This window comes from Schistocerca gregaria, chromosome 3, assembly GCF_023897955.1.
Source record: "Schistocerca gregaria isolate iqSchGreg1 chromosome 3, iqSchGreg1.2, whole genome shotgun sequence".
Taxonomy (NCBI): Eukaryota; Metazoa; Arthropoda; class Insecta; order Orthoptera; family Acrididae; genus Schistocerca; species Schistocerca gregaria.
Window position 1 is genome coordinate 753,204,094 of NC_064922.1, and position 23,123 is coordinate 753,227,216.

At 40.9% G+C, this 23,123-nt stretch overlaps 1 protein-coding gene across 1 annotated transcript in view; it reads right to left on the reverse strand.

Moving 5' to 3' along the window:
• The window catches only part of LOC126353928 (general transcription factor IIH subunit 2), a 105,847-nt gene that overhangs the window by 49,586 nt on the left and 33,138 nt on the right, over positions 1–23,123 (reverse strand). The window contains exon 2 of the mRNA XM_050003186.1: positions 6,918–7,119. Coding sequence (XP_049859143.1) covers positions 6,918–7,119 — 202 coding nt within the window. The remainder of the gene's footprint in view (positions 1–6,917; positions 7,120–23,123) is intronic.

The window sequence follows — 23,123 nt, forward strand, 5'->3', positions numbered from 1 at the left end:
CAGGGGAATAGCTCCTTGACAACACTACTGCAGGACAGAGACAAGCTGGGAGTGGTTCCATTATGCTCTGGGGAACATTTACATGGGCATCCATGTGTCCAGTGGAGCTCCCACAAGGTACCATGATGGCCAAGGAGTATCGTACACTGGTTGCAGACCACATACACCCCTTGATGACAATCATATTTCCACAACAGCAGTAGCATTTTCAACAAGATGATGCGCCATGTCGCAAGGCCAGGGGTGTGATGAGTGGTTTGAGGAACTCAGTGGGAAGTTACAATTGGTGTTCTGGCCCTCCAACTCACCAGATCTGAACCCAATCGAACACATCTGGGATGTGGTTGAACGTGGTGTCAGAGCTCATCGATTGCCTCCCTGCAATTCACAGGAATTTGGTGACTTGTGCTTGCAGATGTGGTGCCATCTCTCCCTTCCAGCAACCTACCTAGGCCTCATTGCTGCCATAACATGTCGCCGCTGTTATCCATGCCATCTATTAGGTAGGTGGCCATAATGTTCTGGCTGATCGATATATACATGTTATGGACTGAGACCAGTGTCCCAGACCACCTCCAAGATAGAGATATGTTACACCCTGTTAAAGGCAACATAGGTCTTCCAGGTTCCTGACATGTATGGTGTTCCTTGTGAATGTGGTAGTATTTACAGAGGTCAAGCCATACCCTCTGTTGCCAAGCACTGTGCAGAGTATTCACAACACATCGAACAACGATAACTTGAGATGGCTGTGGCTGAACACTGCTTACAAAATGGGAACCAGGTTTTAAATTGTAAGACATTTCCAGGGGCAGATGTGGACTCTGACCACAATCTATTAGTTATGACCTGTAGATTAAAACTGAAGAAACTGCAAAAAGGTGGGAATTTAAGGAGATGGGACCTGGATAAACTGAAAGAACAAGAGGTTGTAAAGAGTTTCAGGGAGAGCATAAGAGAACAATTGACAGGAATGGGGGAAAGAAATACAGTAGAAGAAGAATGGGTAGCTTTGAGGGATGAAGTAGTCAAGGCAGCAGAGGATCAAGTAGGTAAAAAGACGAGGGCTAGTAGAAATCCTTGGGTAACAGAAGAAATATTTAATTTAATTGATGAAAGGAGAAAATATATAAATGCAGTAAATGAAGCAGGCAAAAAGGAATACAAACATCTCAAAAATGAGATCGACAGGAAGTGCAAAATGGCTAAGCAGGGATGGCTAGAGGACAAATGTAAGGATGTAGAGGCTTATCTCACTAGGGGTAAGATAGATACTACCTACAGGAAAAATTAAAAGAGACCTTTGGAGATAAGAGAACTACTTGTATGAACATCAAGAGCTCAGATGGAAACTCAGTTCTAAGCAAAGAAGGGAAAGCAGAAAGGTGGAAGGAGTGTATAGAGGGTCTATACAAGCGTGATGTACTTGAGGAGAATATTATGGAAATGGAAGAGGATGTAGATGAAGATGAAATGGGAAATACGATACTGCGTGAAGAGTTTGACAGAGCACTGAAAGACCTGAGTCGAAACAAGGCCCTGGAGTAGACAACATTCCATTAGAACTACTGACGGCCTTGGGAGAGCCAGTACTGACAAAACTCTACCATCTGGTGAGCAAGATGTATGAAACAGGCGAAATACCCTCAGACTTCAAGAAGAATATAATAATTCCAATCCCAAAGAAAGCAGGTGTTGACAGATGTGAAAATTACTGAACAATCTGTTTAATAAGCCACAGCTGCAAAATACTAACACGAAATCTTTACAGACGAATGGAAAAACTAGTAGAAGCCGACCTCGGGGAAGATAAGTTTGGATTCCGTAGAAACACTGGAACACGTGAGGCAATACTGACCTTACGACTTATCTTAGAAAAAAGATTAAGGAAAGGCAAACCTACGTTTATAGCATTTGTAGACTTAGGGAAAGCTTTTGACAATGTTGACTGGAATACTCTCTTTCAAATTCTAAAGGTGGCAGAGGTAAAATACAGGGAGCGAAAGGCTATTTACAATTTGTACAGAATCCAGATGGCAGTTATAAGACTCGAAGGCAATGAAAGGGAAGCAGTGGTTGGGAAGCGAGTGAGACAGGGTTGTAGCCTATTCCCGACGTTATTCAATCTGTATATTGAGCAAGCAGTGAAGGAAACAAAAGAAAAATTCGGAGTAGGTATTAAAATCCATGGAAAAGAAATAAAAAACTTTGAGGTACGCCGATGACATGGTAATTCTGTCAGTGACAGTAAAGGACGTGGAAGAGCAAATGAATGGAATGGACAGTGTATTGAAAGGAGGATATAAGATGAACATCAACGAAAGCAAAACAGGGATAACGGAATGTAGTCGAATTAAGTCGGGTGATGCTGAGGGAATTAGATTAGGAGATGAGACACTTAAAGTAGTAAAGGAGTTTTGCTATTTGGGGAGCAAAATAACTGATGATGTTCGAAGTAGAGAGGGTATAAAATGTAGACTGGCAATGGCAAGGAAAGCGTTTCTGAAGAAGAGAAATTTGTTAACATCGAGTATAGATTTAAGTGCCAGGAAGTCATTTCTGAAAGTATTTGTATGGAGTGTAGCCATGTATGGAAGTGAAACATGGACAATAAATAGTTTGGACAAGAAGAGAATAGAAGCTTTCGAAGTGTGGCGCTACAGAAGAATGCTGAAGATTAGACGGGTAGATCACATAACTAATGAGGAAGTATTGAATAGGATTGGAGAGAAGAGAAGTTTGTGGCTCAACTTGACCAGAAGAAGGGATCGGTTGGTAGGACATATTCTGAGGCATCAAGGGATCACCAATTTAGTATTGGAGGGCAGCGTGGAGGGTAAAAATCGTAGAGGGAGACCAAGAGATGAACACACTAAGCAGATTCAGAAGGATGTAGGTTGCAGTAGGTACTGGGAGATGAAGAAGCTTGCACAGGATAGAGTAGCATGGAGAGCTGTATCAAACCAGTCTCAGGATTGAAGACCACAACAACAACAATCTCCTATGTCCTACATCATTCGCACTGCAAACAGACTTGTTTAGGCACTGTAGCAGTTCGTTAGTATGTTACTCTCAACTGAATTTATTTTCAAGTTGTAATCTCAAGAATTTTACACTCTTAACTTCTCCTATTTCCATGTCACCATATTTTATACACACACCAGAAGCAAATCTCTTGGAAGTTCTGAACTGCATATAGTGGGTTTTTGCAAAGTTTAATGACAGTGAATTGGCTATGAATAACTTATTTATGTCAGTAAAAATTTGATTAGCTGCCCTTTCTAATTTTATATTTGATTTACTACACTCCTGGAAATGGAAAAAAGAACACATTGACACCGGTGTGTCAGACCCACCATACTTGCTCCGGACACTGCGAGAGGGCTGTACAAGCAATGATCACACGCACGGCACAGCGGACACACCAGGAACCACGGTGTTGGCCGTCGAATGGCGCTAGCTGCGCAGCATTTGTGCACCGCCGCCGTCAGTGTCAGCCAGTTTGCCGTGGCATACGGAGCTCCATCGCAGTCTTTAACACTGGTAGCATGCCGCGACAGCGTGGACGTGAACCGTATGTGCAGTTGACGGACTTTGAGCAAGGGCGTATAGTGGGCATGCGGGAGGCCGGGTGGACATACCGCCGAATTGCTCAACACGTGGGGCGTGAGGTCTCCACAGTACATCGATGTTGTCGCCAGTGGTCGGCGGAAGGTGCACGTGCCCGTCGACCTGGGACCGGACCACAGCGATGTACGGATGCACGCCAAGACCGTAGGATCCTAAGCAGTGCCGTAGAGGACCGCACCGCTACTTCCCAGCAAATTAGGGACACTGTTGCTCCTGGGGTATCGGCGAGGACCATTCGCAACCGTCTCCATGAAGCTGGGCTACGGTCCCGCACACCGTTAGGCCATCTTCCGCTCACGCCCCAACATCGTGCAGCCCACCTCCAGTGGTGTCGCGACAGGCGTGAATGGAGGGACGAATTGAGACGTGTCGTCTTCAGCGATGAAAGTCGCTTCTGCCTTGGTGCCAATGATGGTCGTATGCGTGTTTGGCGCCGTGAAGGTGAGTGGCACAATCAGGACTGCATACGACCGAGGCACACAGGGCCAACACCCGGCATCATGGTGTGGGGAGCGATCTCCTACACTGGCCGTACACCTCTGGTGATCGTCGAGGGGACACTGAATAGTGCACGGTACATCCAAACCGTCATCGAACCCATCGTTCTACCATTCCTAGACCGGCAAGGGAACTTGCTGTTCCAACAGGACAATGCACGTCCGCATGTATCCCGTGCCACCCAACGTGCTCTAGAAGGTGTAAGTCAACTACCCTGGCCAGCAAGATCTCCGGATCTGTCCCCCATTGAGCATGTTTGGGACTGGATGAAGCGTCGTCTCACGCGGTCTGCACGTCCAGCACGAACGCTGGTCCAACTGAGGCGCCAGGTGGAAATGGCATGGCAAGCCGTTCCACAGGACTACATCCAGCATCTCTACGATCGTCTCCATGGGAGAATAGCAGCCTGCATTGCTGCGAAAGGTGGATATACACTGTACTAGTGCCGACATTGTGCATGCTCTGTTGCCTGTGTCTATGTGCCTGTGGTTCTGTCAGTGTGATCATGTGATGTATCTGACCCCAGGAATGTGTCAATAAAGTTTCCCCTTCCTAGGACAATGAATTCACGGTGTTCTTATTTCAATTTCCAGGAGTGTATTTATGGCAATGTTTGTATCATCTGTTATGGGCCCTCTGGTGTTCCTGATATACATAAATGATACAGAAGACGAAGTGAGCAGTCCTCTTGGATGGTTTGTGGCTGATGCTGTCATTTACGAGTCATCAGATGATCAAAACAAATTGCAAAACGATTAAGACAAGATATGTGTATGATGCAGAAAGTGACAACTGACTCTAAATAATGATGTGCTGGTGCTGAACTACACAGGGAGGAATGACCATCATAATAAAGTAAGAGAAATCAGAGCTCGCGCAAAATAATAGAGAAATAAATTGAAAGTGATTTAATGAACCCTCTGCTAGGCACTTAATAGTGAATTACACAGTAATCATGTAGATGTAGACTTTGTTAATGTCATTTTTTTGATTTTTTCCTAAATGTGAGTCATACTGTATGTCACGAAGGTGGTTTGAAAAGTTCTCTGAATGGAATGGAAAAAAAGTACTTACATCACTTAAAGTTTTTTTTATTTTTTATTTTTCACTGTAGTCTCCTTGTAGATTAATGAACTTGGTTCAATGGTGTTCCAGTGCCTTAATCCCATCTCGAAAATGAGTTTCTTCCAGGCCTGCAAAATAGTTGTCAACTCCAGCTATCAATTCTTCATCTGAAGTGAATCTTTGTCCACCAAGAAAAAGTTTCAGTTTTGGAAAGAGATGGAAGTGTGACGGAACCATATCAAATGAATAAGGCAGGTGTGGCAACAATTCATACCTTAGTTCGTGTAATTTTTTTATGGTAATGGCATGTGTGTGGGCGTGCGTCAAGAGTAGCAGCACCCATCTTTCGGATAAGTTTTTCATTTCTAATTCTTCAGTTAAAATGTGATACACCCTTTCAGATAACATCTGGCAAGCATGAGCAATTTCACGCACTTTCACAATTATTTCTGGAGTAGTGACATATCTTGGCTATCCATTGCGCAGTTCTCCCAGCCAAATTTAAATTCATTTATACACTTGGCAACAGCTGAATATGAAGAAGCAGAGTCCCCCAGTGAATTCTGGAAATTGGCATGACTGTTCTTTGTTTTTGTATCTTTCTTTACGAAGTACTTAATCACGGCTCGAATCTTGATTTTTTCCATCTTCACAAATCACTAGGTGGGAGCCACGTCACCCCCACAGCTCTCTTCCCGAAAGAATAACGTGGCACGTGTTTACACGCAACAGTCCAATGAATATCACATGAACAACTCGTTGCATTAGGGCTGACCTCTCTTGGTGATTCTGAGAACTTTTCAAACAACCCTTGTACACCCCTTATTTGGATTGTTTTTGACTTAGCAGTGTAATTTCACTTTTACAGATCAAAATTTTTTTTTCGTTAAGGTAATCTGCCATAAGGCTCATTATTTTCCATCACTATTATGTGCAACAAATGTGAGCTACCAATAGCAAATAAAAATGAATACTGCTACATATGACAGCGTTTTACTGGCAGGACACTTAGAAAATGTAACAGATCTGCTAAGCAGACTACACTGTGCTTGTCCATCCTCTTTCAGAACACTGCTGCATGGTGTGGGATTCTTACTAGGTAGGATTGATGGAGTACATTGTAAAAGTTCGAAGGAGGGCAGCATATTTACTATTATTGCAAAAAATATGGGAGAGAGTGTCACTGAAATGATACAGGATTTGGGCTGGACATAATTAAAACAAAGGTGTTTTTCATTGCAACGGAATCTTCTCAAGAAATTCCAATCACCAACTTTCTCCTCTGAACACGAAAATATTTTGTTGACACCGACCTTGCTACTTTGTCTCCAGAATCCTGTTAGATTTAGATATACAATTAGAGGCAGTAGGCAAAGGGCTGCTTACATATCTGATACTCCTAGTACTCCAATGCTTTAGAAATATATCCATGATTTTCTTTCTCTTTTCAGCAACGATAGTAATCTTCATATAGTATCACACACACAAATTTCCAAACTTTCTGCATGGTAACATAGTTATGCAGGTCTACTGAATTTACTCTTTTGAAAAGTTTCTCACGGAGATATCTATGTCTGTCTTTTTCCATTTACTGGGTACGTACTTCATAAATGCTATTAAAAATACTCCTTTTTTTAAAAAAAAAATGTAGTGACCAAAATTTGTCATTGTACAATGGCTCTTACTGTGTGATATACCATACATACACAAAACTATTAACTAACCTTAACAGAACAAAGATGTCTTGTTGGTTTCAGATCTTGATTTGACATTGCTTCTGAAAAGTCAACAATTAGGTAGAGATGTCTCATCATACCAAGACGAATATTTCCACGCCTGTCTGCCTGTCTTCGTCTCTTTGCTCTTTGGATGATATCCGCAACAGATCCTTCAAGAAGACCTTCCTCATCTTCCTTGATTGCTTCCCTGAGAAATGAAATAAACCAATAGCATTTACAAAGTGTTTTTCTGAAATAAAGGGCAAAAAAAATTCAGAACAAACCCAGTATGGTATAGAGGGTTCTCATATCAACATATGTGAAGCACAGATTTCTGGATATAAATGTTTTTCCATGAGGAAAGATTGTTGTTGAGTTGTAATACTCATGGGAAATATAGGAACAGAAATATTACATAGGCTGAGTAACTTAACTTTTCAGTAAAAGGCACTGCATAATAAAAGGTTACTATTGACTGCAATGTCCATGAACATCACATGGCTCTTACGAAAATAAACATCAGAAAACATTACATTAGATTACATTGAGAGTCTGCAACCTCCAACTGTCAACCATAGCCATTTACATCTTTTTGCACTGTCCATTCGCTCTTTCATTCACGCATTGTGTTCCATAAATCTCATTGTGAATGTAAGCCTTTGAGGATTTGAGGACATGGTATGAGTCAAATAGAGGCAGCCGCCACAGGCAACGTCTGTGAAGTCTAATGGAAACATATTATGTAGTGCTAGTCAATTCACACTGATAATTATGGGAATTATTGTGTAATTGTGTATGGACGTAGGAGAAAAGCAGCTACTTTGACGAAAGTCACTTCTTCTCTTCCAATAATCACCTACAATATTAGTTTATTTCCAAATATCTTGATGTTTAGAATTTGCCCATCTGTTGTTATGCTGGCAACCTGCACAGGAACTTTTGCACAGGAACATGAAACTCAAGCTGAAACCTAGACAAGAATTCACAGGCAATATGGAAATTATTTTTATAGTTGCAGTTGTGGAGTTTATGTTTCATTCTGAAATCACACTTCTTATCAATCACAAAATACCACTGCGGTGTAGATGTAATGAATGGCACAGAGGAGTAAGAAATCCTAGGATTCAGTAAGGCTTTTGCAAGACGTCTGATTTTCAACTTACCATAATACTATTGTTGTATGCATCTGTAGAAAAAATACTTTCTACCTTAGGTGAATTACAGCAGAAAATTATGCCACTGGACAGTAATGAAAGAAAATATGCAAAGTACATGACTGAAATTGTCCGAGGATCATAATAATTAGAGAGGAAGCAGAAAAAACTGAACTTTTTGCTTGAATTACCACACACTGGTCCTGAATCAGTTCATTATGTATCTGAATGCCTAGTTAAGTCCACACATGGAGTCTCATCCAGTGTGAGCCCACTGATCTGTATTTCTGGTACCTACAAGTCATTTTTATGTGTTTGAAACAGCACAATATGAACCTTTGTAAGATAAAGCATTTAACTGTTAGCAGGGAACTATTTCCACACTTATTCCACTATTCTCCTGATTGTGTATGGTATGGATATGTTTGGGCACTTTGTGCTGGTGTCAGCAAATACAATGGATTTTGGTGGGCTCTCGAATGTGCCTAGTAAATCATTTAATTAGGGCAGGAACAGGAGTGGACCAAGCAAAAAACCTTGCTGTGTACCATGTTTAATTCCAGAAACTCTGCAGCAGAGTGTGTGTTGATCTGAAGCTTCCTGGCAGACTAAAACTACATCCTGGACTGAGATTTGAAGTCAGGACTTTTGCCTTTTCACAGGCAAGTGCTCTACTGACTGAGCTACCCATGCACAACTCATGAGCTGTCCTGACAACTTTACTCCTGCCAGTATCTTATCCAAGCTTCACAGAAGCTCTCTTACAAAACCTGAATGACTAGCAATATTGGAAGAAAGGATGTTGCAGAAGTACGGCTTAACCACAGCCCGGGGGATGTCTCCAGAATGACATTTTCACTCTGCAGCAGAGTGTGTGCTGATATGAAACTTCCTGGCAGACTAAGGTAGGACATGAGGTACTGGTGGAAGTAAAGCTTTCAGAATAGGTTGTGAGTCGTGCTTGGGTAGCTCAGTTGGTACAGCACTTGCCCATGAAAGGCAAAGGTTCCATGTCTGAGTCTCAGTGTGGCACACAGTTTTAAAGTTTAAAGCTAAGTAGAAAATCTTGGACAATACATGAGATATTAAGGAGGAAATACGAAGATGTAGTAAAGGAAGTCAACAAAAGGGAATAAAGACATCTAAAAAATGAGTTTGACAGAGAGTGCAAAATGGCTGGAAGGGAAATGCAAAGATGTAAAAGCATGCATAAGGAAAAGATAGGTGACACCTGTAGGAAAATTGGACAGACCTTCAGAAAAAAAGAGAAGCCGCTGTATGGAGATCAAGAGCTGGGATAGCAAGACAATATTAAGCACAAGGATTGAAAGGATGAATTCCTGTTGGTTGTCATAGTATTCCTAGTTCTATTCTTGGGGCTAATCTCATGGAAAGCTGAAAATTGGAAAGAATATACACCAGGGTTATACAAGCAAATTGAACATATGAACTTAATATTGCAGAAAGGCACACAGGCAAGTGGATGAAGATGAGGGGGTGATATGATTCTGTGAGAAACATTTCACAGAACTCTTGAAAGATGTATGTCAAAACACACCCCATGGAGCAGATGATACTGAATTATAGAGATCCTTGGGAGACCCAGCCATGTTAAAACGATTCTTTCTGGTAGGCAAGGTATACGAGACAGGCAAAATACGTTCATACTTCCAGAAAAATGTAGTAATTTCAATTCCAAAGCAAGCAGGCACTATAAGTGTAAATATTACCGAATCATCGGTTTAAGAAACAATGCTTGCAAAACCGTGACAAATTATATACAGAAGAAGGGAAAAACTGGTGGAATCTGACCTCAGGGTAGATCAGTTTGGATTCTGGAGAAATGTAGGAACATATGAGGCAACACGGGCCCTACAATTTCTATTAGAAGATCGATTACGAGAAGGCAAAGACATGTTTATAGCATCTGAAAATTTAGAGAAAATGTTTGACAGTGTTGACTGGAATACATTCTTTGAAATTCTGAAGGCAGCTGGGATAAAATACATGATGGAAAGATTATTTTCAATTTGTACACAAACCAGATTGCAGTTGTTAAGTGTCAAAGGACATGACAAGGAAGCAGTGGTTGAGAAGGGAGTCACAAGAATGGGACCCACAATGACTGAAGAGGATCATTCAACATGACAGAAGTGCAGCCAAACCACAAATTGTGCAGATTTCAATGCTGGGCCATCAACAAGTGTCAGCAGCCAAACCATTCAACAAAACATCATCAATATTGGCTTTCGGAGCCGAGGCCCACTCACGTACTCTTGATGACTGCACGACACAAAGATTTCCGTCTCACCTCTGCCTGACAACACCGACATTGGAAACATGTTACCAGATTGGATGAGTCTCGTTTCAAATTGTGTCGAGCAGATGGACATGTACAGGTGTGGAGACAACCTCATGAACCCATGGACCCAGCATGCCAGCAGGGACTGTTTAAGCTGGTAGAGGCTCTGCAATGGTGTCAGGAGTGTGCAGTTGGAGTCATATCATACCCCCGATACGTCTACATACAACTTTGACAGGTGACACGTACATAATCATCCTGTCTGATTACCTGCATACATTCAAGTCCATTGTGCATTCTGGCAGACTTGGGTAATTCCAGCACGAGAATGCACGCCCCACATGTCCAGAATTGTTACAGAGTGGTTCCAGAAACACTCTTTTGATTTTAAACACTTCCGCTGGCCCCCAAATTCCTCAGAAATGAACATTATTGTGCATGTCTGGGATGCCTTGCAACACATGTTGTTCAGAAGAAATCTCCACCCTTCGTAATCTTAAGGATTTATGGACAACCCTGCAGGATTCATAGTGTCCATTCCCTCCAGCATTACTTCAGACATTAGTCGAGTCCATGCCATGTCATGTTGCGGCACTTCTGCGTGCTCAAGGGGGTCCTACACGAAATTAGGCAGGTCTACTAATTTTGTTGGCTCTTTGAATCTATACATAATGAAAGCAGTAAAGGAAACCAAGGAGAACCTTGGAGAGGGAATTAAAGTTCAGGGAGAAGAAATAAAAACTCCGAGATTTGCTTATGACATTGTAAGCCTTGCAGAAACAGCAAAGGACTTGGTAGAGCAGTTGAACTGAATAGATAGCATCTTGAAAAGAGATTGTAAGATGAGCACCAACAAAAGTAAAGTAAGGTTAATGGAATGTAGCCATGTTAAATATGGTGGTGTTGTAGGAATTAGATAAGGAAATGGGACCCTAATAGTAGTATGATGCCCTTTGCTATTTGGGCAGCAAAATGACTGATGATGGCTGAAGCAAAGAGAGTGTAAAATTCATGCTGGATGTAACAAGGGAATCACTTCCGGAAAGGAAACAAACAATGGAAACTCCACGTTGGAATGTCAACAACGTACGAAAAGATAGATTGCTACTAACTGTAAAGAAGACACGGTACGTTGCAGACAGGCACAATAAAAAATAACTTAAACCACTCCGGACTGGAACAACTGAATCACATCCTTTGTCAGGACTTTGATTACCTGTCATTGCGCCCTGAAATGAGGGACATACTACCTGAGACCCTTCCCACAACTCCTAAACTCTGTTGTCCACCCAACCTCCACAACATCCTAATCCTAGTCCATCCCTATGTGACTCCCAATTCCAACCCTTTGCCGCAAGAATCATAGCCCATGGAAGACCCAAGTGCAAGACCTGCCCAATCCAGTCACCCAGCACTTATAAGGTGTTGATCTTGTGATTAGCTCGCTCTTAGAAATTTTTGACTGAATTAATTTGTGTTTTGGGTCTACATCTGCATCTACTGTGTTAACCAAGAAGTGTCCTTTTTTTGGTCAAGATGGCACTGACTTTCACAAGCCTACACCATTTCATTATGGTAAAAGTCTACTTAAGTCAATGAAATAAATATCATTTCTGAACAAAGAGGTTTTAAAACTTAGAAGTGGACTCAACTTTACAGAAGATGCCCAAATCTGCTCACATCATAAAGTCCTGCTGATGACAAAATTTCAATTTCTGCAAAATACCTGCTGCAATACCCTAGGAAAAATAAAAAGGAAGTTAAGAAGGATTTATATCTAAATGAAAGTGTTGAAAAGCTGAAACTGTTGACTAACGAAGTTTTCACACCTGACCAGAAGCATTGCATCAGATGTACACAAGATATGTTCAACTACAGCCTTAAGACAAACAAGAGTTAATGGCTGCTGATTGTATGGGCACATGTGACACTTGCTACACAGTCAGTCTTGTGGAGATTGATCTTTAAAGCTTCAATGAATCACCAAAAAGCTTCAATGAATTACCAAAATAGGTTGCGTAATGCAGAGAGTTTACAAAGCACGAGATTGCTAATTTCCACAGATGTTGTGGAAATACAAATGGTGAAACAATGCCAGAAAGCCAAGTGTATGGATATTTTAATTAATGAACTAAAACTTAAAGTCATCATTCAAATCATTTCACCTAAGTTCAAATTTTGACCCTGCCTTAAAGCAGCTAGAGTACACAAGAAAGAGCAAAATAATTCAGCATTTCTGTGAGAATGGTGAAGCAAGAAAGGAAACTGAAGATGGCAACTGGCATCTTGGCAGTACCTGTAAGATGGGAGAGGGAGAGAAGAAAATAAAAATAAATAAAAATAAAAAATAACCTATGATAAAATCATAAATAACGTTCTCAGTTCTTTGAAGGTGATGAATTTCTTTGGCCGTGCCTAGGCACCTATGGTTACATAGCAATAAGAGTGGATGGTGAAAAAATTCATAAGCAGAAACGCCTCCGACTCTAACTTGAAACAAACGTCCAGCCTATTGTTTCAAGCAATGACAGTGAATTAAGCTTCTCAAAATTTTGTGAACTAATGGCAAAGCGGTTTATTACAGTCAGTGCCGCTGGTGCGCGGTCAGTTTGTGTATGTGTAACACATCAAAATGCCAAACTGATGTTGATGGCATACAAGGAACTAATCAAGGAAACTATGTGCTGTTTAGAATAACAAGACTGCATGCTGCAAACAATGTCATGGGAAACCTGAGCTGAAAGCTTACTTGGTAGAGGTTTTCAAAGAATACAACTCAAAAGAAATGATCAGAATAGAAACAGTGGGTTCATACTAACGTGGATACAGAAGAGACATCATCATGTAAAAGTAGAAGAGTTTGTAGAGGAGCTGGCAATGGCCTTGCTGCAGGCGAAACACCGGTTCCGCAAGATCACTGAAGTTAAGCACTGTCGGGTGTGGCTGGCACTTGGATGAGTGACCATCCAGCTGCCATGCGCTGTTGCCAGTTTTTGGGGTGCACTCAGCCTTGTGATGCCAACTGAGGAGCTACTCAACCGAATAGTAGCGGCTCCGGCCAAAGAAAAAAATCATAACGACCGGGAGAGCGATGTGCTGACCAAATGTCATTCCTATTCGCATCCTCAACTGAGGATGACACAGCAGTCTGATGGTTCCGATGGGCCGCGTGTGGCCTGAAGACGGATTGCTTTTGTAGAGTTCCAAGACTTACCAAGCGGGAAAGCGCCGGCAGACAGGCACATGAACAAAACACACAAACACACACACAGAATTACGAGCTTTCGCAACTGGCAGTTGCTTCGTCAGGAAGGAAGGAAGGAGAGGGAAAAATGAAAGGATGTGGGTTTTAAGGGAGAGGGTAAGGAGTCATTCCAATCCCGGGAGCGGAAAGACTTCCCTTAGGGGAAAAAAAGGACAGTGTACACTCGCACACACACACACACACACACACACACACACACACACACACACACAGGTGTTGATATACAGCAACGGGGACAGTTGAAAATGTGTGGCCCGACCAGGACACGAACCCGCATGTGCGGATGGATATGTGTGTGTGTGTGTGTGTGTGTGTGTGTGTGTGTGTGTGTACATCTGTCCTTTTTTTCCCCTAAGGGAAGTCTTTCCGCTCCCGGGATTGGAATGACTCCTTACCCTCTCCCTTAAAACCCACATCCTTTCATTTTTCCATCTCCTTCCTTCCTTCCTGACGAAGCAACTGCCAGTTGCGAAAGCTAGTAATTCTGTGTGTGTGTTTGTGTGTTTTGTTCATTGTGCCTGTCTGCCGGCACTTTCCCGCTTGGTAAGTCTTGGAATCTTTGTTTTTAATATATTTTTCCCATGTGGAAGTTTATATATATATATATATATATAAGGAGATGGTATCTGTTCTCTCGCACAGGTCCGAAAGAACAGATACCATCTCCATATACTTAAGGCTAACCAGCCATTGATCTTCTTCTGTGGATGCATACGAAATGCCCAAACTCTTACAGGACTCGGTAAGATTGGTTGCCACAAGTAATGGGTGCAATGGGCAGGGGCACTGCGAATGTAGTGTGTGGACATTGAGTTGGGAATGTGGGTCTCACGAGGAGCGTGCAAGGGTTAAGTCACCGCAGTCGCACTATGCTCTGTGCCCTCGGTGGCTCAGAGAGATATAGCGGCTGCCAGGTAAGCAGGAGATAGAGGGTTCGTGTCCTGGTCAGGCCACACATTTTCAACTGTCCCCGTTGCTGTATATCAACACCTGTCGACAGCATAGGGTCTTGATTTAATTATCATTTCACCATCTCATTACATTGTTCCATGTCAAATGGGCTAAGGGCCCCCACTTGACCCTCTCCAATACCAATGAAATTTTTACAGGATGTAAAATTACATGAAGCACTGCCAAATTACAGCTCTGTAAGTAGTATGGTTGGGCCGCTAGCCAACTTTTTGCAAAGGCCAGTTTTTTGATATTATGAATTAAAGGAATAAATCATCAACTTTGTTTTACCATTTCTCAGGACTTAAAAGACGTATCATGCTGAAACTTTGTGACTTTGTTCAATTTTTGGGGTATAACAGCTTAGTTGTAGAACTAAAGGTCAAATTATGGTAAGTTCATCATAATGTGCTATCAAAGTGGTTCATAATCCTTGTTGTAACAAACTTTGATTATACTTTATCGGCTTGTATCTACTGAAAGAATAACTTTCTGGGAGGTGATTCTCAACTCATCTGCAGCCTGTCAGCATGTCAAAACGCTCTTCCAAATGTTACCTAGATTGCTCAAATAATACTAAGTTACCTAAATTCAAAGTCTACTCAAAAATTTAATTAGTCAATTTTCGGTCATTTTCAAGAGGTCATATTTCAAAAGCGATCACTCAAATCTGATTTTTATTGCCACCATTGGAAAGAGTTCACTTTGTTTCATCAGAAGAAGTTGTTTTTATTTTTGAGACAGACATGTTTAGTGGTAACAATGGAGTTTAAAAACATGCTTCAACAATGATACTGAAGCACACTGTTGTGAAGCGAAGAATGTTCAGATTCAATGTGAAGTCTGTTGTCATTACTACATAAATATATTTTTCTGTAAGAACAAATTATTTCAAGGTATTTGACTTTTTAGTAATGTTTATCTGGTCATTTAATTTTTTGGTCATTTAATTTTTTCCCAAATTCTCTACAAAAGTTTTCATTATCTATGACTTTAATTTTTTTCCAGTTGGAAACATATGGACTTCTACATTATCAAAATTGAAAGCAACAGCAACTGGTAGCATAAAATGAATTGTAGTTTATCAGAGTGGTCAACACACTTGTCTGCACAAAATGTGAGAATTTTTTTTAGGAAGACCTAGCACTACTCTCAAGATAAAAAAAACCATGGACAATTAAATATTTATATTAATTGCTGAATTTAAGTATGTGTCAAGCATAACTGATATTTCTGAATTAAAACAATTACTTTATAATGTTATAAGTGAGTAGGAAACAATTCATAATTTTGTATGAAAGAATTTATAACAAGAATATTTTTCTTTTTATGATATTATTCACAAATTATTATTGTCTTCCAACACGATTTAACTTCTTCATGACTTTCCATGAATTAAAATTGTCTACAATGTAACAATCAACACAGCACTGTCGAAAAAGATTCATTTTTTCCCCATCTGCTTCTCACTGAACTGGTATGCCTGAGCCGAATTTGCACACAAAGAAGGATGATCCAGAGCAGTACTTGAGAAATGGGAACTGCACACTGATCTTTTGACGATGGCCATCTGAAAGTATTAGCAAGACCATAAGGTGTCATAAAGGAGCCGGTTATATCTTGCAGCTCATAAGAGACACTTATTATCTGTCCCACTCACCACTGATTGTCATGCGCATAAGAAATGAAGTGGTTCACTACAAAGTCTCCAAATGTATACAGTGGTCTTTGCATTTCAGTACAGTAACAGGCTGCACTTCATAGAGAAATTTTCTTGCAACATATGTGCCACTCTGGGATGCAACCCAGTAGTGACTTGATTGAATTCCTACCCCGGACTTCACAGCAGGCCACCATTCTATGGTTCTAACAGAATTCCCTTGATGCACTTTCATTTCGAATTAAGAGTTTCAAGTTTCTTACTAATGTTGATATGATGTGTACAAATCAGTAACCTCTCTTACACCATCACCATCAACAGCTTCATGCTGGAGATTAAATATTGTTGCAAAACGTTTACGGAGAACTCCTACCTAATCACTTGCACTTCTTCCGTGACCTGTTGCTGAAAATATCCATTTTTGCCTTAATACCTGTAGTAAAGTGTTGACCAAGCTCATAAAGCCGAAAGTGATTTTTAAAATGAGATGCTGCACCATCAGTCACATACACATGTTTACATGTTATGCCATCAATTATCATGCTGATGGTGTAGCACACGTGTACATTGTCATGATGAGATTAACACTGATAATAACAAAATAGTGCGATGTTCCAAGGAAGTAAGCAACACATGTGAATACTGATACTTGTGATGTGTGCCAGTCGCGACTTTGAATTTTTTTTCTCCAAAGCAACAAACCAGTTCTCAGCTACGTTGAAATGAAGAACTAATGTGACAGTATTCTGGGCTGTGGCTGATTTTACTTCTGCTATGGCCTGTCTCTGAATCCTCAGGATATGATGGTTAGCTATTCCTTTCATGACAGAATGTCTAACCTCTGTAACAAACTTCTCTGGCTCTACTGTCTTCTTCACCATCTCCCCCCCCCCCCCCCCCTCCCCTCCCACAATGCATAGATTATGTCATTATTAGTATCCTGAACGTGCAATGCTTCAACAATCATCACTTCAGCATCAGGACACATTGCACACTCCTGTAAACAACATTTACCCTGTGTCTCTTGACATACACACAAAAGCATCGGGTCCATCTTTGTGTACTTCTTTTCTGTGACACTGCTTATGGAAAAACAAATAAGATTCACTGGCAGGTATTTTACCCCAGGGTTGCCACAAGTTTCCCCAAGTGAAATTCCACGATTTTTCCTTGAAGAAAGCAGATGGCGCTTCCAGATGTGAGCAAAAATCAACATCTTTTGTAATGAACTGTTTTTAGATAGAGAAAGCAAGCCAAATGGTATACGTGTTTCATTAAAACCAATTATGTTATTTTATTTCGACAAAACAAAACACGTTTGGTGACAAAAATACACACTTCCTTGCAGTCACAAGATGGATTTAAAATACCTTCACAGATTTCAAAAATGACCTATAAAAATAGTAGGTCTCTTGAAACAAGTGTATAATGCGGGGAAGAATTGTGTACAAGAACACTGTAGGTGAACACCAATAAAATGTTGCTTCCGCTATGTTAGTTATCGTCGGTTAATACCTACTGCGTTAAGTCTATTATTTTACAGGTACTGTGTGATTTTTCTTTTGAGAAATGTGTGAATATAAAGCGTACAAACTGCCAGCAACTGACACAATTTTCTTCTTCTTATCGTCCATACTTTCTAACATACACTACTGAATGATAAAAGCAGCTCACTGCAGGATAGGTAGCAGCTCGCTTCAAAGATGATTGCTGAGCCACAGACAGGCACGTGGAAAAGACAATCACACTCTCACAACTAAATTTTCAGTCATAGCTTTTGTTAGGAAATGAGCACACACAAGCATTTACACAATCACTCAGACACAACTCACGGACACATGACCACCATCTCAGGCCACTGCGTCCAAAGTCTCTGAGAATCAAATCAAAACAAACAACTCCTCGCACCTCCCTGCCTCTCATTGGCAGCTGCTAGCCTAGTGGCAAGAAGTGGTGGCAGTACTGACTGCAACCTGAAGGGAATGGTAGGAAGGGGAGAAGCAGTAGGAATGAGGGAAAAGCGAATTGGCGCACATACTCAGCTGTGCCCATCCAGCGACAATGAATGATACATCAGTAAACAAACCATTTCATCTACTGAGACAAAAATGAGAGTTTCCCTGTCTTTTTTTCCAGATTTCCCTGACATGTTTGAAATTTCCTGATTTTCAGAACTTGTGGCGACCCTGTCCGATTTTGGCCACAAGGAGCACAATTTTGTGAAACCAGTTTTTAAAATCGGGTTTTCCTTTTTCATTACAAAATACACTTCTCTTAGTGATCTTGCCACATACATTTTTTTGCCTTTTTAACTTTTTCACCATTTTCACTAAGAGAGATGACATCAGCCTGGTTAGGTCTTTGCCTGCTGCAATCTTTGTCATTACCCAGCAATCTTTGTCATCACCCAGCTGATATTACAGAGCAACAGTAAGTGTATAATATTTATTGTCTTCCAATGGATGCCCACAGTAAGAATCCAGGCATGCCCAAATAATTTTCTCATTCTTTATTTTATGAGCTTTTGAAATCAAATAATGTGAGGAAGTGGGTATCTATTTCTGTATCTGCTGCTTAGAATAGCTACCTGATATCAATGTCAGTAACTGCACCTTCTCAGTATAGGTGGCTGCTGACATAGCAGTATTTAAGTTTTGGAACACACACACACACACACACACACACACACACACACACACACACATCACATTTTGTGCACATATCACTAGCTCCAGGCTCCAGGTTCTGCATGAAGTGTATCTACATTACACACTTCACAAAGTTTTGACAAAGTTGCTTGTGTGAAACTTGTTTCAATCTCTTCCACTTTTCTTTTTACACACTATTTTCTTTTTGAGCTTCTCACCTTTAATAGACATTTAAGGGGTGGATATAGTAGGGGCTACAGAAGAAATGCTAATATTCAATGCACCAAGAACTTCATACCCTGGAATATAAACATCTGCACTGTCTTCTTTAGTTTCACATTCGGGTGATTGTGATCACTCAGGTGGGTTGTGACCAAATTTCTTCTTGTAGTGAGTGTAGCAATTCCTGCGCAAGGGATGTGATTTTAAGACCATTACTTGAGGACCAAGATATTTCTGCAGTACCTCTGACAGATTTCCAACAACTGTGAAATGTTTTTCACTTTTCTTAAACACCACCTTCTTGTGTCTTTTTCCATAGAGCACACACCTCACTCATTCACTACTGTATTTACACACTGACACTGTATCTAACAAAAAGTTCAAACCTAACACAAACTCGATGCAGAATGGTTTATGTGCAAATTCTCACTCATTCGTTATAAACAGAAGAGCACTGGAAATGATGCTACCAACATGCATATTTTACAATAGAAATTCAGAGACACGAGATATGGAAAACATCGAAAAATTTTTAACATTTTACACAGAAAAATACTGCCCACTGTGTTTTCACTGACTACTGGCATCTTAACCAAACAATATTTTGTGTAAATCTCAAAAGTTTTTGGTAGGGGTTTTTTGATTAAATAATTTGTAAAAACTTGTAAAAATGCATTTTTTTTTACATTTTTAGCAATAAATATTTACATAATACAGACAGCTGCAGCAGAAAAGATACTGTTTATAATTACATCAGTAGTATCTGGTAATACGACAGAAAAGATAATGTTCTCTGACTTTCTAAATCATAAAATAATAATTATAATAAATACAAAAATAAAAATGTGGAAAATTAACTTAAATTTCATATTTTTGTCTTAAATTTGTAAGATAAAGGAAACTCCTAAGTGTGTGGGTATCAACTAAATTTCGACACACTAAGAGGGAGCTTTATCACAAAATGTGTGCAGGTTATTTACAAAATATACATGTTAGAAAGGGCTGAAATATTTACAATGGACCTGCACATTCTTTCTAATGGCCAGTAAGGCACAATGTTTGTTGGATTCTATTAACAACACATTTCAGCAACTGAATTACTGAGAACTGAAATATCACGGCATGGGAACCATAAAGAGTAAGTCGGTAGTGGCAAATCCACCATGGACCAACTCTAGACTGTACGACTGTGTATTTTTTCATGTAATAAAAACAACTTTTTTTGATCTAACAAAGTGAGTTCTTTTCAGTGGTGTCCAGAAAAATAAAATTTAAGTGATCCCTTTTGAGCAATCTGGGAGCCATTAGCTGGGCTTTTTGACATGCTCACAGGCAAAGGATGAGTAACGAACCAGCTTCAGAAAGTTATTCTTCCAGTAGATACAAGCCATTACAATATAGTCAAAATTTGTTCTGACAAGATTCATGAGCCATTTTGATAGCACATTATGATGAATTTACCATAGTTTAACCTTTAGTTATACACCTGAGCTACTGTACTAAAAAAGTTGAAAAGGATCACAAAGTTTCAGCAGGACAGGTCTCTTAGATACTGAGCAATGGTAAAACAAAGTTGATGATTTATCCATTTAAGTCGCAATGTCAAAAAACTAGCCTTTATGAAAAGATGGCTACTGGCCCAACCATACTACTTATGGAACAGTAATTTGGCACTGCTTCATTTGAGTCCTATATGTAAATCCTGTAAAGATTTAATCAAAATTGGAGATGGTTGAGTGGGGAGCTTATCTAAATATAGGCCACTCAACATGGAATGATCCCATTTCGAAACACTAAAGTTTGCATCTGAGGCACCTGAACGAAAGTCTTGCAGAGGATAAAGTAATAATTTTGATGGATTTTATTAAGAACTAGTCATTTCTCATTCAAGATAGGCCTACTGTTCCAAGAGTTTCATCGGATGAACAGGAAAGCCACATTTCATCCTTTACTTTGGTGGTAGAGAACTACAGCATATTAGTCTCCATATTATTAGTGACTGCCTTTGTTGTGATACAATTTCAATTCGTACATTCATAATGAGGCTGATAAAATATATGAGGACAATGATAAGCAAAATCAAGATGTTCATTACTTCAGTGATGGATCTCCAGCCCAATACAAGAATTTCAAGAATTTTATCAATTTGTGCCTGCATGAAAAGGATTTCAGCATCTCTTCCTGGTAGAATTCCTTTGGACGGAGCTATGAAAAATCTCCTTAAGATGGAACTGAAGGAACAACTGAAAGACTGGCAGCTTATGCTAGTTTGCAGAGGCCTTGAGATAGCCAAATATTGATGCCTCTTGATCTGTTTAAGTTTTGCAATGACAGCATTTCAGACATAATTTGTTTGTTACACAGAAAGAAAATGGACAAATTCTGTTTGATTGGGAAATAAGGTACACCAAAGGACACACAATTGCCAGAGCGAGAGGAAAAGCACCAGACCAGAGTAAGCACAGTTTCCAATGATGCAACAGCATTCACAGTTAACGCATTTAAAAGATCTGGAGAAATGTCAGCAACTGCAACCCAGGCAGTATGTTGCTTGTATGTATGACACAGCTTGGTGGGTGGAAAATTTAATTTAAGTTTTATCAGAACAAAAATGTGGTGTCACCGCCAGACACCACACTTGCTAGGTGGTAGCCTTTAAATCGGCCGCGGTCCGGTAGTGTACGTCGGACCTGCGTGTCACCACTATCAGTGATTGCAGACCGAGCGCCACCACGCTCCTCTTGCAGTATCACTACGATATCTTGTATCGGTCCACTGCTAAGCATGGAAATGCCGATGTGTTGTCCCGCTTGCCTGTTGATAAGGATAGGACATTCGATTCCTCCGAACTTGCTTGCATGTTCATTGATGCGGAAACCTATGACGTGGTCGAATCATTTCCGATTGATTTTCGTCGTGTAGCTACAGCCACAGCTGCCGACCCTGTCCTTGCTCCCATTCTGCGTTTTTTTGCTACGCAATGGCCCTTGTCAAAGTCACGGATCGGGGACCCGTTGGTTCGCCGATTTTTTGCTCACAAGGAAAGACTTTTTGTACAACGTGGTGTTTTGCTGTTGCGTTCTGATAATGATCAGTCCAGGGTCGTGGTACCACGTCCGTTACAGTCCTCTGTCTTACAGCTTCTCCACCAAGGACATTGGGGTATAGTGAGAATGAAACAACTTGCTTGTCAGCACTGTACTTGGTTCGGAATCGATGCCGCGATTACGAATATGTGCTCTTCTTGCATTGTGTATGCCGAACAACAATCAGCACCACCGCGGAAATTCTTTGCATGGCCAAAACCCACTTCCCCTTGGCAACACTTACACATCAATTTTGCTGGTCCATTCTGGAATGCTCGATGGTTGGTTGTGGTAGATTCATTCAGTAATTTTCCTTTTGTTGTCCGGATGTCTTCCACGAAGACATCTGCCACCATCCAAGCGTCATCCACTATCTTTTGCATTCAAGATCTTCCACAGAGTATTGTTTCCGACAATGGCCCACAATTCATGTCCGCAGAATTTCAGTCATTCTGCAAGGCCAATGGTATTCAACATCTGACGTCCGCACCATTTTCACCACAGTCAAACGGTGCTGCTGAACGATTGGTCAGGACTTTCAAGTCACAGATGTTGAAGTTGAAAGAGTCGCAATCTCGGGAGGACTCGTTATTGCTCTTTTTGTCCTCGTATCGCTCTCAGCCCCGAGATGGTTGCTCGCCGGCTGAGTTGCCCCACGGTCGTCATCATCGAACCTTGATGTCTTTGCCACATCCGCCGCATCAGGTTCCTGTGCAGCGGCAGACACCTGCTTTTGCTCCAGGCGACACTGTCTACTATCGCCACTATCGAGGTTGGTGGCGTTGGATCGAACGGCGCATTCTTCGCTGCCTCGGCAGCGCTATGTATCTGGTTTCGGGGGTCTCTGGTAAGGTGCGTCGGCATCTCAATCAGCTGCGCCTCTGTCATCGCACGGGATCTGCCGCTCGCCATCTGCTTTCAGCG